Consider the following 19,250-nt stretch of genomic DNA (forward strand, 5'->3'; position numbering starts at 1 on the left):
GAAAGAGTGGATGAAACCTGATCAACAGCCATTGTATGGAAACACTCAGAGAAGTCATAAATTATAGGAAATCCCAGTCCTTCCTGCTCAATACAGAAGTGTATGAGCTGGAAAAAAATGTGGTTCCAGTCTCCTTCTTGGAGCAGAAATCATTCTGAGAAAGAGGTTCAGATCAGACCTAGTTCTGAAAGTTTTGATTTAAATGTAAAGACAGCAACTTAACGAGGATGTTTAAAATAAGGAGGCAGGGAGCTCTTGCACACCTAACTTTTTCCATTATACCTTTTTCCAGTGAGACACCAGGCATACTGAAATCAGGATGAATGAAATGATATCTCTACAACCCGTGCTCAGGGTTGAGACTAGCAAAAACACAACTTCTGTTAGCCTGTCTTTGGTTCCCAATAGGTGTTAATTCATTCAAGTTTTGGCAATGAAGTTTTGGGTAAGACACAGTGCCATATATTCAACGCCTGTGTCTGTTTTCATGGGAGTGAAATCAGGTTCCAGCAACAACAGATTCTGATCAATTAGCAACAGCTAATTCTTCCTCTTCCCCCAAACTGCAAAACTGTCATTACTGGTGCTATTAAAGAAATTAGAAGTCACCATGTAAGAATGACCAGCTACTACAGGGTTGAGGGGATGCTAAAGAACTGAAGATGACTCACAGTCTCAGAGCCCTCCTCCAAATATCTGTATCCTCTATCTAATGAATCTTTAAGAGGTCTGGACTTGAAGATAACAAAAACTGAAGCTTGGGCATTACCTACATGCTTCACCTCAAAATAATTAGAAATGCTGATGGGAAGATTCATAGAAATCTTGGTAGGAATGTACCTCTAGAGTTCTCTAGTCCTATGTCCAGCTTATAGCAGGACTATGGCCAACGCAAAATCAGTCATGGCTTTGCCCAGCTGGGTCTTGAAAATTTCCAAGGATGAAGATTCACAACTTCTCTGGGTAACCTGTTCCACTGCTGTACTACTCTTCTAGTGAAATGGTTTATCTTGTCTAGCTTGGACCTCCTGTGCTGCAGTCTGTGGCTCGCTGACCTTCTCTGAGTAATCTGCCAGTATTAAGAACATTCTGCCTCCAACATCGTTGTAACTGCCCTTCAAGTAGTTGTAGGCTGCTATTAAATGTCTCTTTACCCTCCTTTTTGCCAAACTAAATAATTCCAGCTTCCTAACCTCTCCTCATTTCTTGTGGGCTCATGCGCTGACCTCTCAGTAGCCTGCCATTGGACTCTCCAGTTTCCCAACACCCTGCCTGAGCTCAGGGTCTCAAAACCAAGTACAGCTGTGGCTTCATCAATGTCAAGAAAATGTGTGAGTTCCTTAGATCTGCTGGTCACACTTTCCCTAGGGCTTTCCAGCATGCAGTTCACTTTATTTGTAAGGAAAACCTTCAGATGAGTGACAGTCAATTTGGCATCTACTGTAGCACCCAGGTTCTTCTGGCAGGGCTTCTGGCCCATACTCTGTACTGGCAACATGGAGCTACTCGATCTCAAGTGTGAAACTTCGCACTTCTCTTTATTAAATTTCACAAGCAATCTGTTGGCCCAATTCTCAGTTTTCTCAAGATCTCTCCAGACTGAAAGTTCAGCATGCCACCCACCCTCCTGTCCAAATCAGTAGCACCTGCAAATTTCCTATCTCATCGTTCAGGTAACCAATAAAAAAACTGAACAGTATAATCCTTGGTATGGATCCCTGGGTAATTTTGCTCATTACCAAACACTAACTGTGCACAGAACCATTGATTACTACTTCTTGAATGCTCCTTCTTTGATTTTTAGTTCATTATGAATTTACTTTTTAGGCAAGTAGGCCCTCTGCTGAATTTTACAGTCCTCCTGCACAAAAGGATAGTTTGTTTCTGAGTGCTTAGTATGCTTTCCTTAAAAATTAGCCTGACCTTTCCACATTTTGGCAGCTTCCCAGGTGATTCTGTCTAGCAATACACAAACAGAAGTCTGCTCACCTGAACACCGGAGTCCGAACTCTACTGCTCACCATTCTAACCAACTCTCAGCTTTTAAGTAATTCACTGCACTAAATAATTTTTAAAAGCCATTTTTTAAAAGAACTTGAGCTTCAGAATAGGCTAAATTCTTCAGTACTGAATCATAGAATCACAGACTCATTTAGGCTGGAAAAGACCTTTAAGATCATCGAGTCCAACCATAAACCTAGCACTGCCAAGTCCACCACTAAACCATGTCCGTAAGTGCCACATCTACATGTCTTTTAAATACCTCCAGGGATGGTGACTCAACCCATCAGCCAAAGAAGTATTGGGTTCCAAAATCCAGAAACTTTGACCAAATTCCAAGCAAGATATGGATGCAATTTCAGAAATTCTTCTATTTAATTAAATATTTCTCCACTTACAGCTAACTGAAATTTTCTAACCTACGCTGAATGAAGCCTACTGCAAATCCATGATACCCAGCCCCCAAGTCTTTGAGCCAGAACAACTTTCATACAGACCTGCCCTTCTCTTGGTAAGTCCCCAGATACAGTCAGTGAATAAACTACAGCTGATCTGAACTGTTCAGGCAGGCAGCAACACTGCCACTCTTTGCCAAGTGTTCTCTGTGTTCCTTCTCTTATCACCTGTGTAACACCGTGTAAATGACGCCCGCACATGAATATCACACGCGATAGTCTGATCAAGTGCCAGAAGCAGAAGAGTTCATGTGCCAGAGGGAACCACCAACTGCAGCTCTAGGATTCCTCCATGAAAGATTAAATTGCTTGCCTTCCTGAAATTAATTTTTAAAGACATTGCAGCTTCAAGTGATTTTTAAATGGTACTGCAGCCACCTCAATTAACACTGTAGACTTTAAATGATCCCTTTTTTCCCAGGTAAGCCATGTGATACAGAAACTCAGAGTGACTCGCACCACAGTGTGATATGCTAATATAGTTTCATTTTTAAATATTGTCAAAATTCCTGCTAGTATAAAACCTACTACAGTTCCTCCTAAAAGAATAAATTCTTTCCATTGGAAGCTGTTAGGTGGATGTGGTACATAAATATCTGTCTTCATGCTACTCAAAGCGAGAATGGGGGAAGGAGAGATCGTAATGTCATCTATCCACAAAGCAAGCATCTATACTATTGAAAAACCTTGAAGGTTTATGCAAAAGGTCAATGTAATGGTGTTGGTTTTATAAATATATTTAACACATTTATCTGTCTTAGATTTGCACTTAAAATTGTAGAAGATTGTGAAAACAATGGTTTTTAAGAGGGTGTATTTAGCCTATTGCAATAGATAAGCCATAAAGATTTTATCTGGGTGGGTACATCCAGTGAAATCTTAAAGGAGCAGGGAACTGACTTTACTGCCTTCTTTCATTATATACCAACAAAACAAAATATTGGAGAAGGGACAGTTATGGGAACAAGGGGGAGCATGGCTGAAGGTAGATATGGCTAACATCAAACATCTGAGTTGTTGGAAAGGTCTAACCTAGTACTGACACAGATTAAAAAATGGGTAAGACATAAAAGAGTCTGGGAAATAGCAGCTATGAGTCCTTTCTTTGTGTTACAGGAGGAGACAGTGTTCTGAAGGAGAAGAGAGGAGAGGAGAGGAGAGAAGGGGAGGGGAGGAGTAGAATAGAAGCCTATACAGACAACAGCATACTCTAAATGTAACACATGCTACATGGGAGGAGAACCCTTTGATATCTAAAAATGTCTCGGGATAGGTATGTCTTGTATCTGAGAGAAATACAGAACTAAGTACAGCAGTTGGTTTTGTTATTACATTAGGCTGAAAAAACCCACTTGATTTGGATGCTCCTGTAATGCGTTAGTTTCTCAGAAGAAGCTGTTCTCATTTAAAGCTACAAGGCCAAAGGTGGTCACCTTCTTATTGGTCCAGCTGTACCAAAAAAAGAGGTCACTGTCCTTAATTTTTCACCACTATCAGTAGTTCTTTACCATCACCTCTCTGCCTCAGGCAATCACCCCGTTAAGGTGACAGTTCAGCCACCATAGTTTCAGGTAAAAGTGAAGTTAACCTAAGCCTGATTCTGCCTGAAGGATGATGTCACGGTGTACTCGTATGACCCAGAGCCATCAGAACAAAGAACTATTTCTACTAATCAAGCAGTAATGAGCACCAAGGGACATTACCTCTCTCTTGTCACAAAAGACCTATCCAGAGAGGAACCTCTGCCAAAGCCCAGGAATGGGCACTGTGATGTGTGGCCAGCAGAGAGGCCTCTCTCTGGCTCTGTATCTTTAATTGCCTCCTGCAGACTTTTCCCTTTCATTCAGCCTTGTATGGTGCAGCCTAACAGGAGACTCAGGCTTTTGCAGAAGAAAAATTGCAATAGCAGCTGCCTACTACATTCTGCAGATGGCAGTAGAAAACCCTGTAAACTTCTTAATTAATGAAAATAGGACTAAATAGAGCAGTAATTACATCTCAAAACCTTTCTGCAGGGATTCTGGCAACAACAGTCTTCATTCCATGTTCTCAGTAGATGTCTAATTGATGCTTTAGGTTTTTGTTCCTAGCTGTGCTCTAAAACCTCAGGTTACATGCTCAGGTTTGCATATGTTACATGCTATTCAATACTGTTTGCTTGAACTTCCCAGTGACATCTGTCAATCACTTCCAGCCCAACAGTCAATGAGCAGAGACTAAGATAAGACAAGTAATGCCACAGAATTTAACAATATTTTATTGGAAGGGTGTAACAGAGACCAAAAAATAATTTATTGTAGGCAGGAGTGAGTAAGGACTAACAACAAGTATCAGGAAGGATTGTTTTTATCATAATATGTACAGAAAAAATACTTGTCACAAAGAAAAAAGCTTATTTTTACAGCTACTTACTCAAGTTACCTGATGTACAGCAGAATGTATTTTGACTTGGGCTTTCAGCCACACTTATCACCTTAATTTTGAAACTTCAGGTTAATTTTCATTTGCTGTAATGAACTCTTCAACAGAATAGGCATTTGTTGCATGTATTTGATACTTCTGTGCTCTTTTTTCTTCTTCTTCCTAACTCTAAACACAGTTATTGAACCTGATGAAACATCTTTCCCTTGTATCTCCCCATTTATGATGCCTTATAACGTAAAGAACTTGTAGTGTTTATTTACTGCTCAAAGTCCTTGTTATTAAATAGATTCTCCTTTTTTTGTTAGAACTCTTCCTGTCTTTGTTGAGTACGTCATTCTAAGAAAACTTCAACTACTTTATATCAATTAAGATTCATAACACTCCCAGAAGTTAATTTATGAATGTTTTACAAGGAGTCACTTGGAACCCTGTGAGACAAGATAATTTGCCACAAGATCATACAGCAAGCTGTCTCAGAGCTAAGAAAGAATCTAAGCCTCCTGATTTACCAGATCCGGGTTCAGAACCTTTTCAACTCTCATTAGCTGCTGCTCTTTGGCTTTTCAATCCCTTCTAGACTGTAGAACATGTCTGCTTCTTAGTATAACGTAGGAGATATAAGTATCTTGCTCGCACAGAGGTCTAAGACATCACCAATGTTCTTGATCTCTCCTCCCTTCTTGTAACATATCACTTGGCTTTTGGTCTTCTACAACATGTCTGAGGTTTGTTACCGAGTACTAGGAAGCAGTACTTGCTATGCCTTTGTAGGCCCGCACAGCCACCATGTATGAAGTACAGGCATTTCCTAAATTTGGTATATGCTGTATGGTTTCCCATGATTTCAGGGAACTCCATGGTTAAGGTGGTTCACTTCCAATTTTATGCTCCTGTAAATTTTACCTCTGTAGTCCCTAGACAAAGCTGCTCTAAGATCTTAATTCATGTAGGCATTCTGTTAAGTCCACCCCCTCAACCCCCTTAGTACATTCTTAACATTATATATATTCTTAAATCCTACTAGTTCCTATGTGATTTGAGTTTCCATTATAGGAAAACCACTTACTTGAGTCTGTCCTGAACTGGCTGGCTATTTTGAATAGGAGCCAAAGCTCTTTTTATAAAATTAACATGCTTTTTTACATTATGTATAGCTTTTTCCATCCTGTTTTTGCCATGAAATGAACCAATGCAACTTGCAAAACGTACAATGAATTAATACGGGTAGGAAATATAAGATTAAAATATTATGCTCAGGAAGTGTATGCTCTTCCTTCTCACACTTTTTCACTTCTGCATTTGAATTTCTTTCCAAACAATCAGACATTGCCATTTAGTACAGTTGTTCTAAGGCTTTGATTGATACTGACTGTTTACCGCATTTCAGTTGGTATGCCTTTCTCATCCGCTGTAAATAAGATGACTGTGTCATCACTATTGTGAAAGATCCGCTGAGCAATGATCACTACTGTTGCGAATCACATTAACTTTCTGCATTTTTTATTGAAACGCACACATTCAAATGAAGACTTTCAAGACACACTATAAAATGCTCTATAATTCTTCTTAGATTGATCCTTCTTGACTTTTTCTTTTCAAGACTCATCTGTCATTTTTAAGAGAAATTAACTGCATCTGTGTGGGGAGAAGAGAGAACTTTCTAATCATCATTCAAAGTGGGCAAGCTGTGCAAAAGGAAACCTGTCTTCCCACAATATTTAACATTTTACTTTCTTCTTTGCCCTTCTTAACTCACCTCTATTACCCTCTTCTTTCCTTTTGGCTCTCTGTCATATTTTCATTATCATATTCTGTTTTAAATTGAAGTCTTTGCAAAAAGGTTTTCTATGAGCTTTTGCAACTAAGCACACAGATCCAGTTACGATACAATCTAGAAAACAGACTGCAGTCGAAGCTGAAAATAGTTTATTAACAACTATAGACATCGTGTCTCTGACCTTCAAGTTTGTAACTGTACCACTTCACTGTGCATTCACACCGATGCACTAAGCTAGAAAGGCAAGAGAGAAGCTCAGTCTTCATTTTGAAAGTGTTTATCTGGTGCCCTTTTCCCATAAAATTACAAATCACTATAACCAAAGTAAAGTGGCCATGATGCCTAACAGGAACGAGTATATTGATTTCAATGTGTAAAGAGGGCTTATAAGAAAGATGGAGAAAAAACTTTTTACCATGCCTGCAGCAACAGGCAAGGGGCAATGGTTTTAAACTGATATTGGACATAAGGAAGGAAATTTTTACAGTGATGGTGGTGAGACACTGGAACAGGTTGCCCAGAGAAGTTGTGGATGGCCCATCCCTTCCCTGGAAGTGTTCAAGGCCAGGTTGGATGGGGCTTTGAGCAACATGGTCTAGCAAAGCATGTCCCTGCCCACAGCAGGGGGTTGGACTAGATCCTTAATCGTCCCTTCCAACTCTCCAATCCAAACCATTCTATAATTCTATGGTTCTGTGAAATCAGGGTCACATTTAGGATTAAGACCTGAGCTGGAAGAAAGTGGTGACTCAGGCTAATGCAGACAATCAGAAAGGGATGTCAAACTAAAGGACTCGCTGCTGCCACTGTGGGTCATCAAATTTGTAGTTCAGTGACTGTAGGAAGTCATTAAATTGGATTTACAATTTGGCAGTGGGCTGACTTTAAGCTTGTTTCAGAAGGTGTGCTAAGGCAACTAGTTACATTTTACTTTGGAGCAAGTAGAGGTCCATCAAATAACTCTTAGGTCAGAGGCAGAGCAAAGTTTAGCGTTGCTAAGGGTAAAAATTGATCCAAGAAAAAAACACTCAGATTTAGAGCAGGCTGCAGGCTTGTACGTTGTGTTATAATCTGTAGAGTTTTAGACTCCCTCTCTCCTCCAGGTTGGTGAAGGTCATTGTGCTTTTGGCTACCGTTAGGATCATGGTGTTTGAGAACAGGCTGGCAGAGGCTTCACCTAAGTTCTAACATCTACCCTGAGAAAGGACTCATGGATAGCCTACCAAGACCTTCAACTGTCTTACTACGCAACACAACTCCGCTTGGTCGGCCCACAGCTTTCCCCGTTACGTAAAACTTCCATGGCTTGCCAGTGCTGGTCACCTACCAGCTAACAGCCCAGCTACAGAGCTCCATCACACAGCACCACCACACAGCTCCATCACACAGCTCCATCACACAGCACCACCACACAGCACCACCACACAGCACCACCACACAGCACCACCACACAGCACCACCACACAGCTCCATCACACAGCTCCATCACACAGCACCACCACACAGCACCACCACACAGCCCTGCAGCAGGCGGCTGCTGGCCAGGACCCCCCTTCCTCCCGCAGCCCAGCACCAAGCCGCTGGTACGCATGGCAGGAGCTCCAGCCCACGCCGTCACCGCATATATAAAACGCCAAAGGTGACGTGTATTTATGTCCGTGTGACAGCCTGAAGGTGTTGGGTGCTCCTGAACCGACCTTACTGCGTGCCGATTCTGCACCTCCGAAAGCCGCTGGAGGCCCTCACGAAGGCGAGTGGCCAGGAGGCCCCAGCACCGCCCGGACACCCCGCGCCGGCACCAGCGGGGAAGGACAAGGCCGGGAGCTCTCGGTCGCCACGGGACACCCGTCTTCATGCATTCACCGTGCGCCTGGGGCGGTAACGGCAATGCTCAGCGGGCGCTGCCGCGGCAGAGGCAGAGGCAGAGGCAGGCCGTGGTACGCGGGCTCTAAGCCTCTGCAGCGGGGCAGGCAGCCCAGGGCCGCGGGCGCAGGCCCCTCCCGCCGCCGCCGCCTGACGGCACCCCCCGCCGGGGCCTCTGCCCGCGCCGGGCGGGATGCGGGGCTCTCGCAAGCGGCTGTGCTCCGCCTTGATCGTCGCTTACGGCCTCTTCTCCCTCTACGCGGCCTACACCGTCTTCCTCCGGCCCCGCCGCCTGGCCGCCCCCCGCCCGCCGCACCGGGACCGCCGCGGCTCGCGAGGTGAGAGCGGCGGCGGGGCCGCTCCGAGCGACCCTGCCGGGGGCGGGCCGGCCTGGCCGCGACCCGCGGGGCCGCGGCTGGGACTGGGGGCGGCGGATCGATGGGGGGCGGCCGGATCGCCAGCTCCTGCCTGCGCCAGGGAAGGCCCCGGCGCCCCCGGCGGGGCGGAGCCGCTCCGCGCCGCCTCCCCCCGGTGTTGTCCCCGGTCTGCACAGCCCGGGCCAGGCCCAGAGCAGCGCGGCGTCTCCCAGCCCCTCTGCTCGGGAGCGCCGCGGCGGGCTGGCCCGGAGGCAGCCCCTTAGGGAAAGCGGGGCCGGGGCCTCCCCTCGCCGCTGCTGGGCCTGCGCCGGCGGCGGCCTTGTTGGAAGGCCCCGGGCCGCGGGCCCGGCGGAGGGGGTGGCGCGCCGGGCGCGGGGCGGCGGGAGGCTGTCAGGCGGCGGGAAGGTTGTCAGGTGCTGCTTGAAATGAGAAGTTCAAGAAAACCCGTCATTTTTCTGAAGTTGTAAATCCCTTCTTTTTAATGTAAATTCCGCTTTTGGGTTTCTTAGATCATGTTGCCTTGGGAAATGAGGAGTGGAATCCATGGGAAGAGGACGAGAAAAACGAACTGGTTGCTTCTCAGCAGAAATATGAAGCTAATCTTAAGATGATAAAAAATGCAAGATCTCATCTAGACCAAACCAGTCTTAGAGTACAGATTTGGGGCAAAGCAGCAATTGGTAAGGAGACGTAATCAATGTCTGCTGATCACTTAACCTTTCTGATACAGCACTTTTCTCTGCTTCTTTAGTGACTAAAATTTGTGTGTATGATTAAATAATATGGGTATCAGGAACATTAAGGAAGTGGTAGCTGTTACTCAGATTTAATTAATACAAGTAAAAATGTAGTTAGACTCCACTTTGTGTTGGTTCTTTTCAAGGCGGTTTTGTACATCTGTGGAAGAAAATGGCTCAAATGGCAGAGAAACACTGTTAGTTTTTATACCAATCTAGCTTACAATACAACACAAGGGCAGGCCTCATATTTAGCTAAACCAGAATATTTGGTTTTGTCACACTGTGTGAAATAAAGCATCTCGCAATGAGAAGTAAGCCATTTTTTGTACTGCAGTACTGCTGCCACTGGTGAACTTGCAGATGACACTGAGTTTTCTCTCTACGTAAACTGGGGGGCAAGGTCCTCTCAAGCTTTTTTAACTACTGCTGAAGGCATACTTGTTTTAACTTCTTTGAAAATGTAAAATTTCCAGCTTCAGTGGAACTTCTGTGTAGCATTGTAGAATTGGTATGGTACATGGTGATGCATTCCATCACAAAAATTTGATGTTTCACAAAAGCTTAGGAGAAGTATGCTTGTCCTTAAAATACTGATTAATATTTGCACATTTTTAAGAAAGATACTAACAGAAGTGGTATACCATATCTTCATCTACTAATATTCTGACAGCCAAACTTTTTAAATGCCCTGATGTACAAAAAATTCATCTTAACTGATTCAAAGTCATAGAGAATTTGGGAAGCACTGTCTATATTATATAGGAAGCTCTGACATTTCTTTCCTGAGTTCTTAACACTTATGCTTTTTCATTTCCCAGAGGTACTTTTTTTTTATTTGCTTGAGTGCAAAGTAGGCAAGATCTGTGCATTCAAATTCTACATCGTATCTTCATTTATGTAGGTCTTTACCTTTGGCAACATATTATTGGAGGACACCTTGAGCCAGCTGATGTGACTGCACAGTGGAGAGAAGGAAGCCAAAAAGCGGGAAAAATGTATTTCAGGTACTAGCTGCATGATGTTGACTTCAGTTGCATTAACTTGTAACACGTGATGCAATGGAAGGTTAATGAACATGATAGGATGCACGGTTGTATTATTTTGTCTGCTTCAAAGTTGCAGTTATTTTAATATCAGTTGCAAATACTTTAATTTTGTTGTGTTTCGATAATTCTGGAATATGCACACAGTTTCTCATTCAAAATTATCAGAGAGAACCTTTAAATTTATTCATGGCGACATCCTTGATAAAACCAGCAAATTCTAGCAGAAACATGTCGTGTTTGAAACCCAGAAAACTAGGGAGCAATTTCATCTGCTGTTTTTTTTGAAGATTTATGTGTTTGAAAGAAATGTGGAAAGACTTGCCAATGCTGAGAGGGAGGGCCCCAAAGAGACCTCAGAAATGGGGTGAAATACAGCCCTGAGAAACATGTAAGAATTGGGGTTTGTGGCTCATAGTTAACTGAAAGAAGCGTGGTGTTGTGAGGCAGATAGATGTCTGCTGTTTGCTTTCTGTTGTATTCAGGGAAAGGGACTTCACTCATTCATTGATAAATAGGATTGTAGCGAAACCATAATGTGTTTCTATTTGTAACAAAAGCAATTTGTGAGATCTAGCATCTGGTTAACTATTTGATTTGCAAAGTAAAATTTTTTATGTAGAGGAAGGTTACTCTTGAAGCATTGCTTGATTTAAAAATGGATTTTCATCTTTGATTATGAATGTTTTAAGACTGTTGTCAAACATTTTATATTATTTAGTGGATGATACAGAACTTTTCTTTAAGGTCCTGTTTAATACCATTTTTAACACTTTCTGTAAAGATACAGTGAAAGGTGGAGGACTTTTGTTCTATTCAGCCAGTTTGCCAGTCTGCAGTAGTAGGTCTTCTACAATATTTAGTCACTTGCACCAAGACCCATCTGTTAAAAAAGTTTTCTTTTAAACCATGAATTATGTGCTAAAGTCAATTTAACTTTGAAAAATACTTTGTGTCAGAAAGGTGTTTTTTCCTCTCGCAATAAGACAGGCTTATAGTTGAAATTTGCAGATAATGTTTGAAGTAAATACGTGACTCTGAATTTAAAGGGTTTTTTTAAAGTGATCACAGAAGGTTTTTATCACTTTGAACTGTTTATCTGTGTACCTGACTGTGTACATGGTCCAGGCCATAGAATCTTTCCAGTAATGCCTATATCACATTCATAAGTGATTAAAAAATGTTTTCCAGAAAGACAGGTAGGCTTGATTTAAACATAGCAATTATTAACGGGTCTGTCTTAGATATAAAGAAATAGATAAAATTACATACTCTTTAAAAAAAAATAGCCATATTTCTTGTTTGCATATACAACCTGATTCTACAAGATTAGGGAATCGGCTATGAATGATGCTGCTGCAATCTTGGTAGTCTCCATTCACGAATTTGTACAAAGGGTACAATACTTTCTTTGAATAGGGACCAGTGCCTGTAGTGTTGTCTTGGTGGGAAAAGCCTTTTTTGTTTACAGAATTAAAATCTTGGAAGCTATAGAAATCAATTACACTCTGCCAAATAGATTGTCTTCTTGGTGTGGACACGAAGGTTTTTTTCAAACCCTCGCTTTTCATGTTTCTAATGTGAAAATAATTTGCTGCACTTGATGAGGCTGTCACTTGACTGATTATGGTTATTTTCTCTCTGGTGCGCCTGTTTCAGATGAGCAATAACCTCACATTGTTCCTTAGGGTATTCATCTCTCAAAGAAAGACTTCTGTACCAGCATTTAAAAATCTTCTGGTTATGTTTAGAGGAGTCAGGGATAATAGAGTCTTTATTTAAACTTCAACTTGGATGCTAGATCATATAAAAAGATAAAGTTTAAGTTTGGCACCAGCATAACAGAAGTTAAAATTTGACAAACTAGTAGGAAGTTGTTCAAAGTATAGAAAATACATTAATATATTATTTTAAATATTAGGATCCTGAAATAAATAGATGAAGTTCTACTTTTTACTCAAATTGAAAATGTTATTTTGTATTTTTTTGTGTGGAAGATCTAGGACATGATTTTGGCTGCTCACTGGTTATAAAGTTTTCTAGAATTGTTGGCTTTATTGCTTGGCTAAGGTAATTTATCTCCATGTGATTACTACATGAAGCTAGAAGGAACTAACTGAGGTGACATGGAGGATATGTACTACTGTGCAGTTGTTTGTGGCAAGTGTGATGATTGTTAAAACAGAGCTCTGGTGAATGGTTTTAAAGAATGTCAAAGCTAAAGGTGCAAAAATGCCAAAATATCTTGAACACAGATGCATGAGTAAGCCCATTTCATATACATATATGATGAAGAGTACACATATTTAATACAGATCTGTGATGGCTTCAAGTTTCTTCCAAAGAAGTTGCCTAAAGAATACTAAAGGTATCACTTCTGCATGAAGTGCAGGGACATTCATTTAAAAACACGAGTGGAGAAGGAACTTCATAGCTGTGGATTTTAGTGGCATGTTGGCATATTCATACAAGAAGTAGGAAAGCAGGGTTTTGCACTTTCCTTGGCTTGAAGCAATTCACATCCTTCCCTCCCATCATCTAGGAGGATGATACAGAACAGATAGTGCCAAACTTCTTACCGTTAAGAACATTAATAAATTTACGTTCCACTGAGAGTCACACCCTCTCTATTTTATAAATATTCAGTGCTGCCTTTCCCCAGTCTCTGTGAACCTCAGTTGTTCAGCAGTTCTTAAATCTCGTTCTTCTGTCCTCCTTATGCATATTGCAACCACCTTGATTGATGCCAGAATGAAAGCATGCTGGTCAACAAAGTTAATCAGCAAAGATTTCTTTACCTGCCAAAGGATTCCGCCAAGGATAGCTTGTGGCAATTTAGTTCCCTTAACAGCCTTTGGTGAAGCTCTTTGAAAATCCAAATACACTATTCTACTGGATCCCCTTTGTCTGTATTCTTATTGACATACTCTTAGATCTCCATCAGATTAGTGAGACAGGAGCACTCATTTCCAGCACTGTTTATCCATGTGTGTGATCAGTGATCATACCTTTTGATAATACCCAGTGATCTTACTATTTATTACAGACTGTTCCAGAGAGGGAATTCATACTGATTGGTCTGTTCCAGAGTCCTCTCAAGCTGTTTTTGTAGATGGGAGTGATGAGTTATGCTGGCAGACCCCTTCTTATAAGGCATAGTGTCTCTTCATAATGACAGCTGCACACCTTTGCCAGCAGTTCTGCAATTTTGTGTTTGTGTTCCTTCAGAACTCTCAAGTGAATGCCATCCAGGTCCAAATTCTCCATTCAGTATAATGCTTGTGGTGTTTCACCTTGTATTTCTTGCTGAAGAGAATGAGCTATCTGTTGGAATCTTTCCTGCTATGGCTTTGTCACCCCATTTTAAACTCTTTTTAAACTGTTGTCCCTCCAGTTCTGTAGTTTTTTCATATATTTGGTTTTTCATATATTGATGATATTTAATATATCCTCTTCACCATTTTAGTCATTGTGATGCTCAAGGTGTTCTCTCTTATGAATCCCAGTGATTCTTTTCTCATTATCTGTTAAACTGAGTGGAGTTGTTTTTCATTGTCTGTTAAAGTTTGGGTTTAAGTCTTGACCTGACTTACATTTAATATATTAGAAGTCTTGATTCCAAATCATGAGTCTCATAGGTCTTGGCTCCAAAATATGCCACTCCCACCAAGCCAGCAGCGTGTCAGTTTAACTCAGTTTTACAATATGCTTGCCAAAGGTCAGTCTGCTTCAGATAACCTCACTGGAGTAGCTCTTAGAGCTTTTGCTTTTGCTTTTTGCTTGTGAATTTTCTTTTCCTAAGCACACTTGAACTGAAACTGGCTGTCAGCTTGGCACTTTGTGAGTTAAAAGTCATGGTCATTCTAAATTAGTTAAAACTCATGCTCACTCTAAATTAGGTTTTGCTGGTAGCTGAGAAACTGTAATAATGCAGCAGACCTCAAAAACTAACACTTAATTGACTTGAGGGAAAAAAAAAATTGCTAGATTTTTTTTCCTTTCCACTCTTCCCCAAGCTGTGTAATTGCTCATCCTTTGAGTTCAGTCTCTGAACACAGCAGTTACCTGAAGAGCAGGAACTGGCATTGCTTTGTCTCAGTGCGGTTCATCAATGGCTATTGTCAGATACTTGTAAATGGTTACTGATTTAATGATTTTGCTACACGAGTAAAATTCCTCTGTTAAATACATTGTGCAAGATCTAGAAATGCAATTTCCTACCTAAAATGTTTGTGCTTACTAGATTATATCAGAGCCTCAAGTTTGACCTGGGTCACACAAGCAATGTTAAGTTTACATTTAGATAGGTACCTCTTGTGTTATAGATTCTACTCAGTATCAGATGACGCAGTGTTTTTTTAGTTTAACTTTCATTTAGCCAAAATTAATGTAGTATGCCAGACCAGCTAACTGTCCCTCATAATGATACCTGGTTTACAGTATTCATTGGTTGTTACTGAAATTAGGAAAATGTTTGACCTTCAGTGAACATCAATGTACATACTTTTTTTGAAGTTAATCGATTTACCCACATTTTGAGGTTTGGATATGGTAGTAATTCTGTTTTGTTGACAAAATACCTTATTTTCATTTAAGTATCAATCCTCTTTTTCCTGAATAAAGAGAAAGGCAGCTTTATTCCTGTGTCAAGTTGTAAATAACTGACAACAGAAATGGTTACAGTTGCACAGTTACTTTGCAGTATATTGTGTTTACTGAAGAAAAAAAATCTCTGGAGTAGAGACTGTATAGTAAGGATGTCAATAATTTGTCTTCAGGCTGTTTACTGTTTTATTTTGGTTTTCACAGCTTCATCACTGGTCCATCTGTAGCTCCTGGCTACTTCTCAGTTGAAGCTGAAAATGTTGTGCTAGTTCTGAATGGAAGAGAAAAAGCAAAGATCACGTACGCCACTCAGTGGTTGCATTATGCACAAACATTAATTCAGACTCGCAAAATACAGCATGTAGTGGTTGTGCTGCTTGGAAATGAGCAGTGCAACAATGAGTGGATTCAACCATACCTGAAAAGAAATGGAGGATTTGTAAATCTACTCTTTGTTACTTACGACTACGCATTGGTAAATGAAGAAGATATTTTCCAGTGGCCTTTAGGAGTAGCTACGTAAGTGCTATAGACACAAATTACAATTGAAACTTAATTGTTATGCATGAGGTATGGAAAATATGTCTGAATGTTACTGCTGATACCCCAAAAAATCATAGTAAATAAATTGTAGAACATGATCCTATTAATGATTTTCTAAATTGAGCTTTGGAAACTACATTTAGCAATAAAAGTGATAACAGGAGAATAATGCTAGGATTTAGGGAGCTTAAAAAAAAAAAAAAAAAGCAGCCATGTCTGGTGGGGTTTTCTGTTTATTTATTTTTTTCTTCAGTAGATTTGCTCTTGAGGTTTACCATAACTGCTGATGTAATATGTACCAGCGACACGGGACTTAAAAGGTATTTATATAATCAAGTTCCAACCACTGCTTGTTTAGAAAAGGAAGGGGATGGTACTGGTGGCACTTTTTTTACCTCACTTTACAGCTCTCAAAAGGAAATTTTATGGCCCCCATTTTGAATTAGCATACTCCAGTATCACAGCAATGTAAGCTGGCTTAACTGCTTACTCAACTTACTTAACTTCTTATACTTGGAGCTCAAACTATTTATGTGGAGTAAATAAAGGTTTCGTTCAGTTAGGTATATTTTTGCTCCCTATTAACAGAGTTAATAGTGTTCTAGCTACTTATCATGGTAATACAAGATGAAAAGAATACAGGTTTATTTTCATGTCTTTTGTTGAATTTTAATATCCTGTACTGAGCCAGCTGGCAAACTGTATGTTTTTATACATAGCTTGAACTTGCTCACAGTGTCATTGAAATAATCGAAATACACTTAATTTGGATTCTTGATGCTTTCAGAGGATTGATGGCATTGGAAGTTCCTAAGCAAAAAGCAGCTGAGTTTTGAGATGCAAAGGTTAAGGTGACATATAACAGAAAGCAACAACAGTTGCAACAGTAAACTGGGGTGCAAAACTGAGTGGAGAAAGATAGATCGCTTATCAGAATGAGGCTTTGCAGATCTTGCATACCAACAGTTCTAAAAATTGTGGTTAAAGGTATGCAAGTATGTCAGATTTTTCAGGTGAATAGAGAAAATAAAGATGTAGAATCCTGCAAAAATATTTGGCATAAAGAAAAAATGGTTTTCTGAAAGTAAGTGAATTAACATTCATCATGCAGAAGAACGAGGAAAGGGCTGTTCCATCAAAATTTGGGAAGTTGAAGAAATTGAGTATGTCTTCAGAACCATTAATGGCAATGAAGAAATCACTGAATTAAAAGTAGAGACTGCATTTGAAACCAGTAAAGAATTGAGATCAGGGTATCGCTTTTCTTACAAAAAAGACCCTGAATGACAGGGAAGTAGAAGAATAGTGATCCATCAAAATTAATAATATTAGAAGGATTATCTGTCTTAACTTGAGACTGCAAAGGAGCAGACATCCATCTGTTCCAGAAAAAATGCTACCTTTATGTAATGAAAAAGTTAGTGCTGGTCCTTCAGCTGAAGCAGTGTTTCAATGGCTGTCATGCTGACCAAAATAAGGGATGTAATAAGATTTGAGGAATCAGTCAAAAGAAGAAAAATGCCAGATGTGGCAAAAACCTTTCTAAAGGGATGGCGTTCAGTTTACATTGAATCACAGGACTTTGCCTTTGTTTTGTTGAGTCCCAAAAGACCAGTTAAATAGCTTGTATGACACACTCTTTAGGATAGAAGTGAGATTTTCCTTTGAGAGGTTACCAATGGTAATTTCAGTTCATAAGCATGCCCAGAAATTTAAGGTAGCTGAGACATGAACTCCATCATTACCATTAACCTGGCCATTTCAGTTAATACTAGCGGTTGCATCAACAACAGCTGCTTTTGAAAAAGCATGTTTCTCAAAGATGTTTTCTAATATGCACAAATTATGTCTCTGCTATAAATATATATAAATATAAAGACATAAATAAAATAAAGATATAAATATATATAAATATAAAGACATAAATATTTTGGAAAGTCTCTTCAGAGAGTGGTAGGAGCAAAGGAAATCCAACTTTTAGGACGGGGCTTGCACTGGTTTGCGTGTGGGTTTGTCTGTGTTTATAGATGTGGATTGGCAACAAGTAGGTGGTTTTAGTTTTGGAATCTGCTGCAGTAAAGATGAAATGGTGCAAAATGTGTTTTCTTGGACATAAAAAGTATACTTGTGTAATGTATACGTTGTTTTTACAGCTACAGAAATTTTCCAGTTGTAGAACCCAGCTGGTCGATGCTACGCGATCCAAGATCATATCTGTGTAATTTCTTAGGAACAGTTTATAAGAACTCTTCTAGGGAAAACCTGATGGAAATTCTGAAACAGGATGGGCTTGACAAACTTTGCTGGATTGCAGCCAGAGAACAGTAAGACTTTGATTTACCTCATGAAAATATTCAGACTTGCCTGGTTCATTATTACCAATCCTTTCTTGAGTGTTAAAAAATAATACAAATAAAGGTAACCAGTCATAATTAAACCAGACAACATTGCTGAGACCCTTTGTGTAGGTCTTCATAATATAACAGCCTTTCTGTTGCTATATTTTACATAAAGCACGTTTTAAAATACATATGTATTTTAAATAGAATTTCTACAATATACTGTATATAAAGACCGTCTGGTTTTTCTTTTATATACATTTGATTATGATGGAAGAAGAAGTACTTGTCTTGCACCTAGGGTATATTAATGTCTTAATAGAAGAAAAAGACAGCTGTATTTTGTTGTGTTCCATACCTAAGAGTGGATTTAATTTGTACAGCATGGCTTTTTATTTCAAGTAGGCAGAACAGATCTTTCGATTAGCAGGAATAGGATTGTGATTGTTTTTTCTTAATTTTGCCAAGCAACATCTGTAAAATATTTGACAGCGGGCACAGCTGTGCTTAGGAAGACCTCAGCTGCCCTGATGAAGAATTTCAGGAGATGGATTGTATCTGTGACATAAACTCTTATCTCACAGACATTCTGAGGCATTTCAGGCAGATAGATTCAGGTTAATGGATTCCTTTGCATCCTTTCTTTTGAAGAGCAAACCTCTACTGATTTAAAGTATTTGAGGCAAAAAAAAAAATCATGAAAAAGTCCATTGAGTGTCTTCCTGAATGTCTTATTTCTGAACTGTGCTGTGAAGTAAATTGACATATGCATCATCCAAATCTTGGAGATTTAAAATGTTGTTTCAATTTGCATCTTAAACTTGTAAGTATTAATAATTTCCTAAAAGGACCATATCTAAAAAGTGTTACAATCTATTTTTAACAGTGACATTTTCAATAAATTTTTAGAAAACTCTTTAAGAATAGTTAAGACTAGAAGTAAAAACCCATTGATTGTCTGTGTAATATAAAATCCCTACATTGACAGCATTTTCAGTTTTATAAGTAATTGACATTAAAACATATCTCTCATTGCAGTGCCTGTGGGAAAAATATTAATTTTCAACCCTTTTACTTTCCTAG

At 40.0% G+C, this 19,250-nt stretch overlaps 1 protein-coding gene across 3 annotated transcripts in view; it reads left to right on the plus strand.

The window, feature by feature from the left end:
- Positions 1 to 191: 191 nt before the first annotated feature.
- The window catches only part of RXYLT1 (ribitol xylosyltransferase 1), a 47,260-nt gene continuing 28,201 nt past the window's right edge, over positions 192 to 19,250 (plus strand). For all 3 annotated transcript variants that reach the window (XR_013928882.1, XR_013928883.1, XM_080391866.1), the window contains exons 1-5: positions 192 to 8,858; positions 9,407 to 9,577; positions 10,539 to 10,641; positions 15,490 to 15,804; positions 17,982 to 18,152. Coding sequence is in view for 1 of the 3 variants with exons in the window: in XM_080391866.1 (XP_080247992.1) it covers positions 8,714 to 8,858; positions 9,407 to 9,577; positions 10,539 to 10,641; positions 15,490 to 15,804; positions 17,982 to 18,152 (905 nt within the window). In the remaining 2 variants the exon portion in view is untranslated. The remainder of the gene's footprint in view (positions 8,859 to 9,406; positions 9,578 to 10,538; positions 10,642 to 15,489; positions 15,805 to 17,981; positions 18,153 to 19,250) is intronic.

This window comes from Falco punctatus (genome assembly GCF_963210335.1).
Source record: "Falco punctatus genome assembly, chromosome: 6".
Lineage (NCBI taxonomy): Eukaryota > Metazoa > Chordata > Aves > Falconiformes > Falconidae > Falco > Falco punctatus.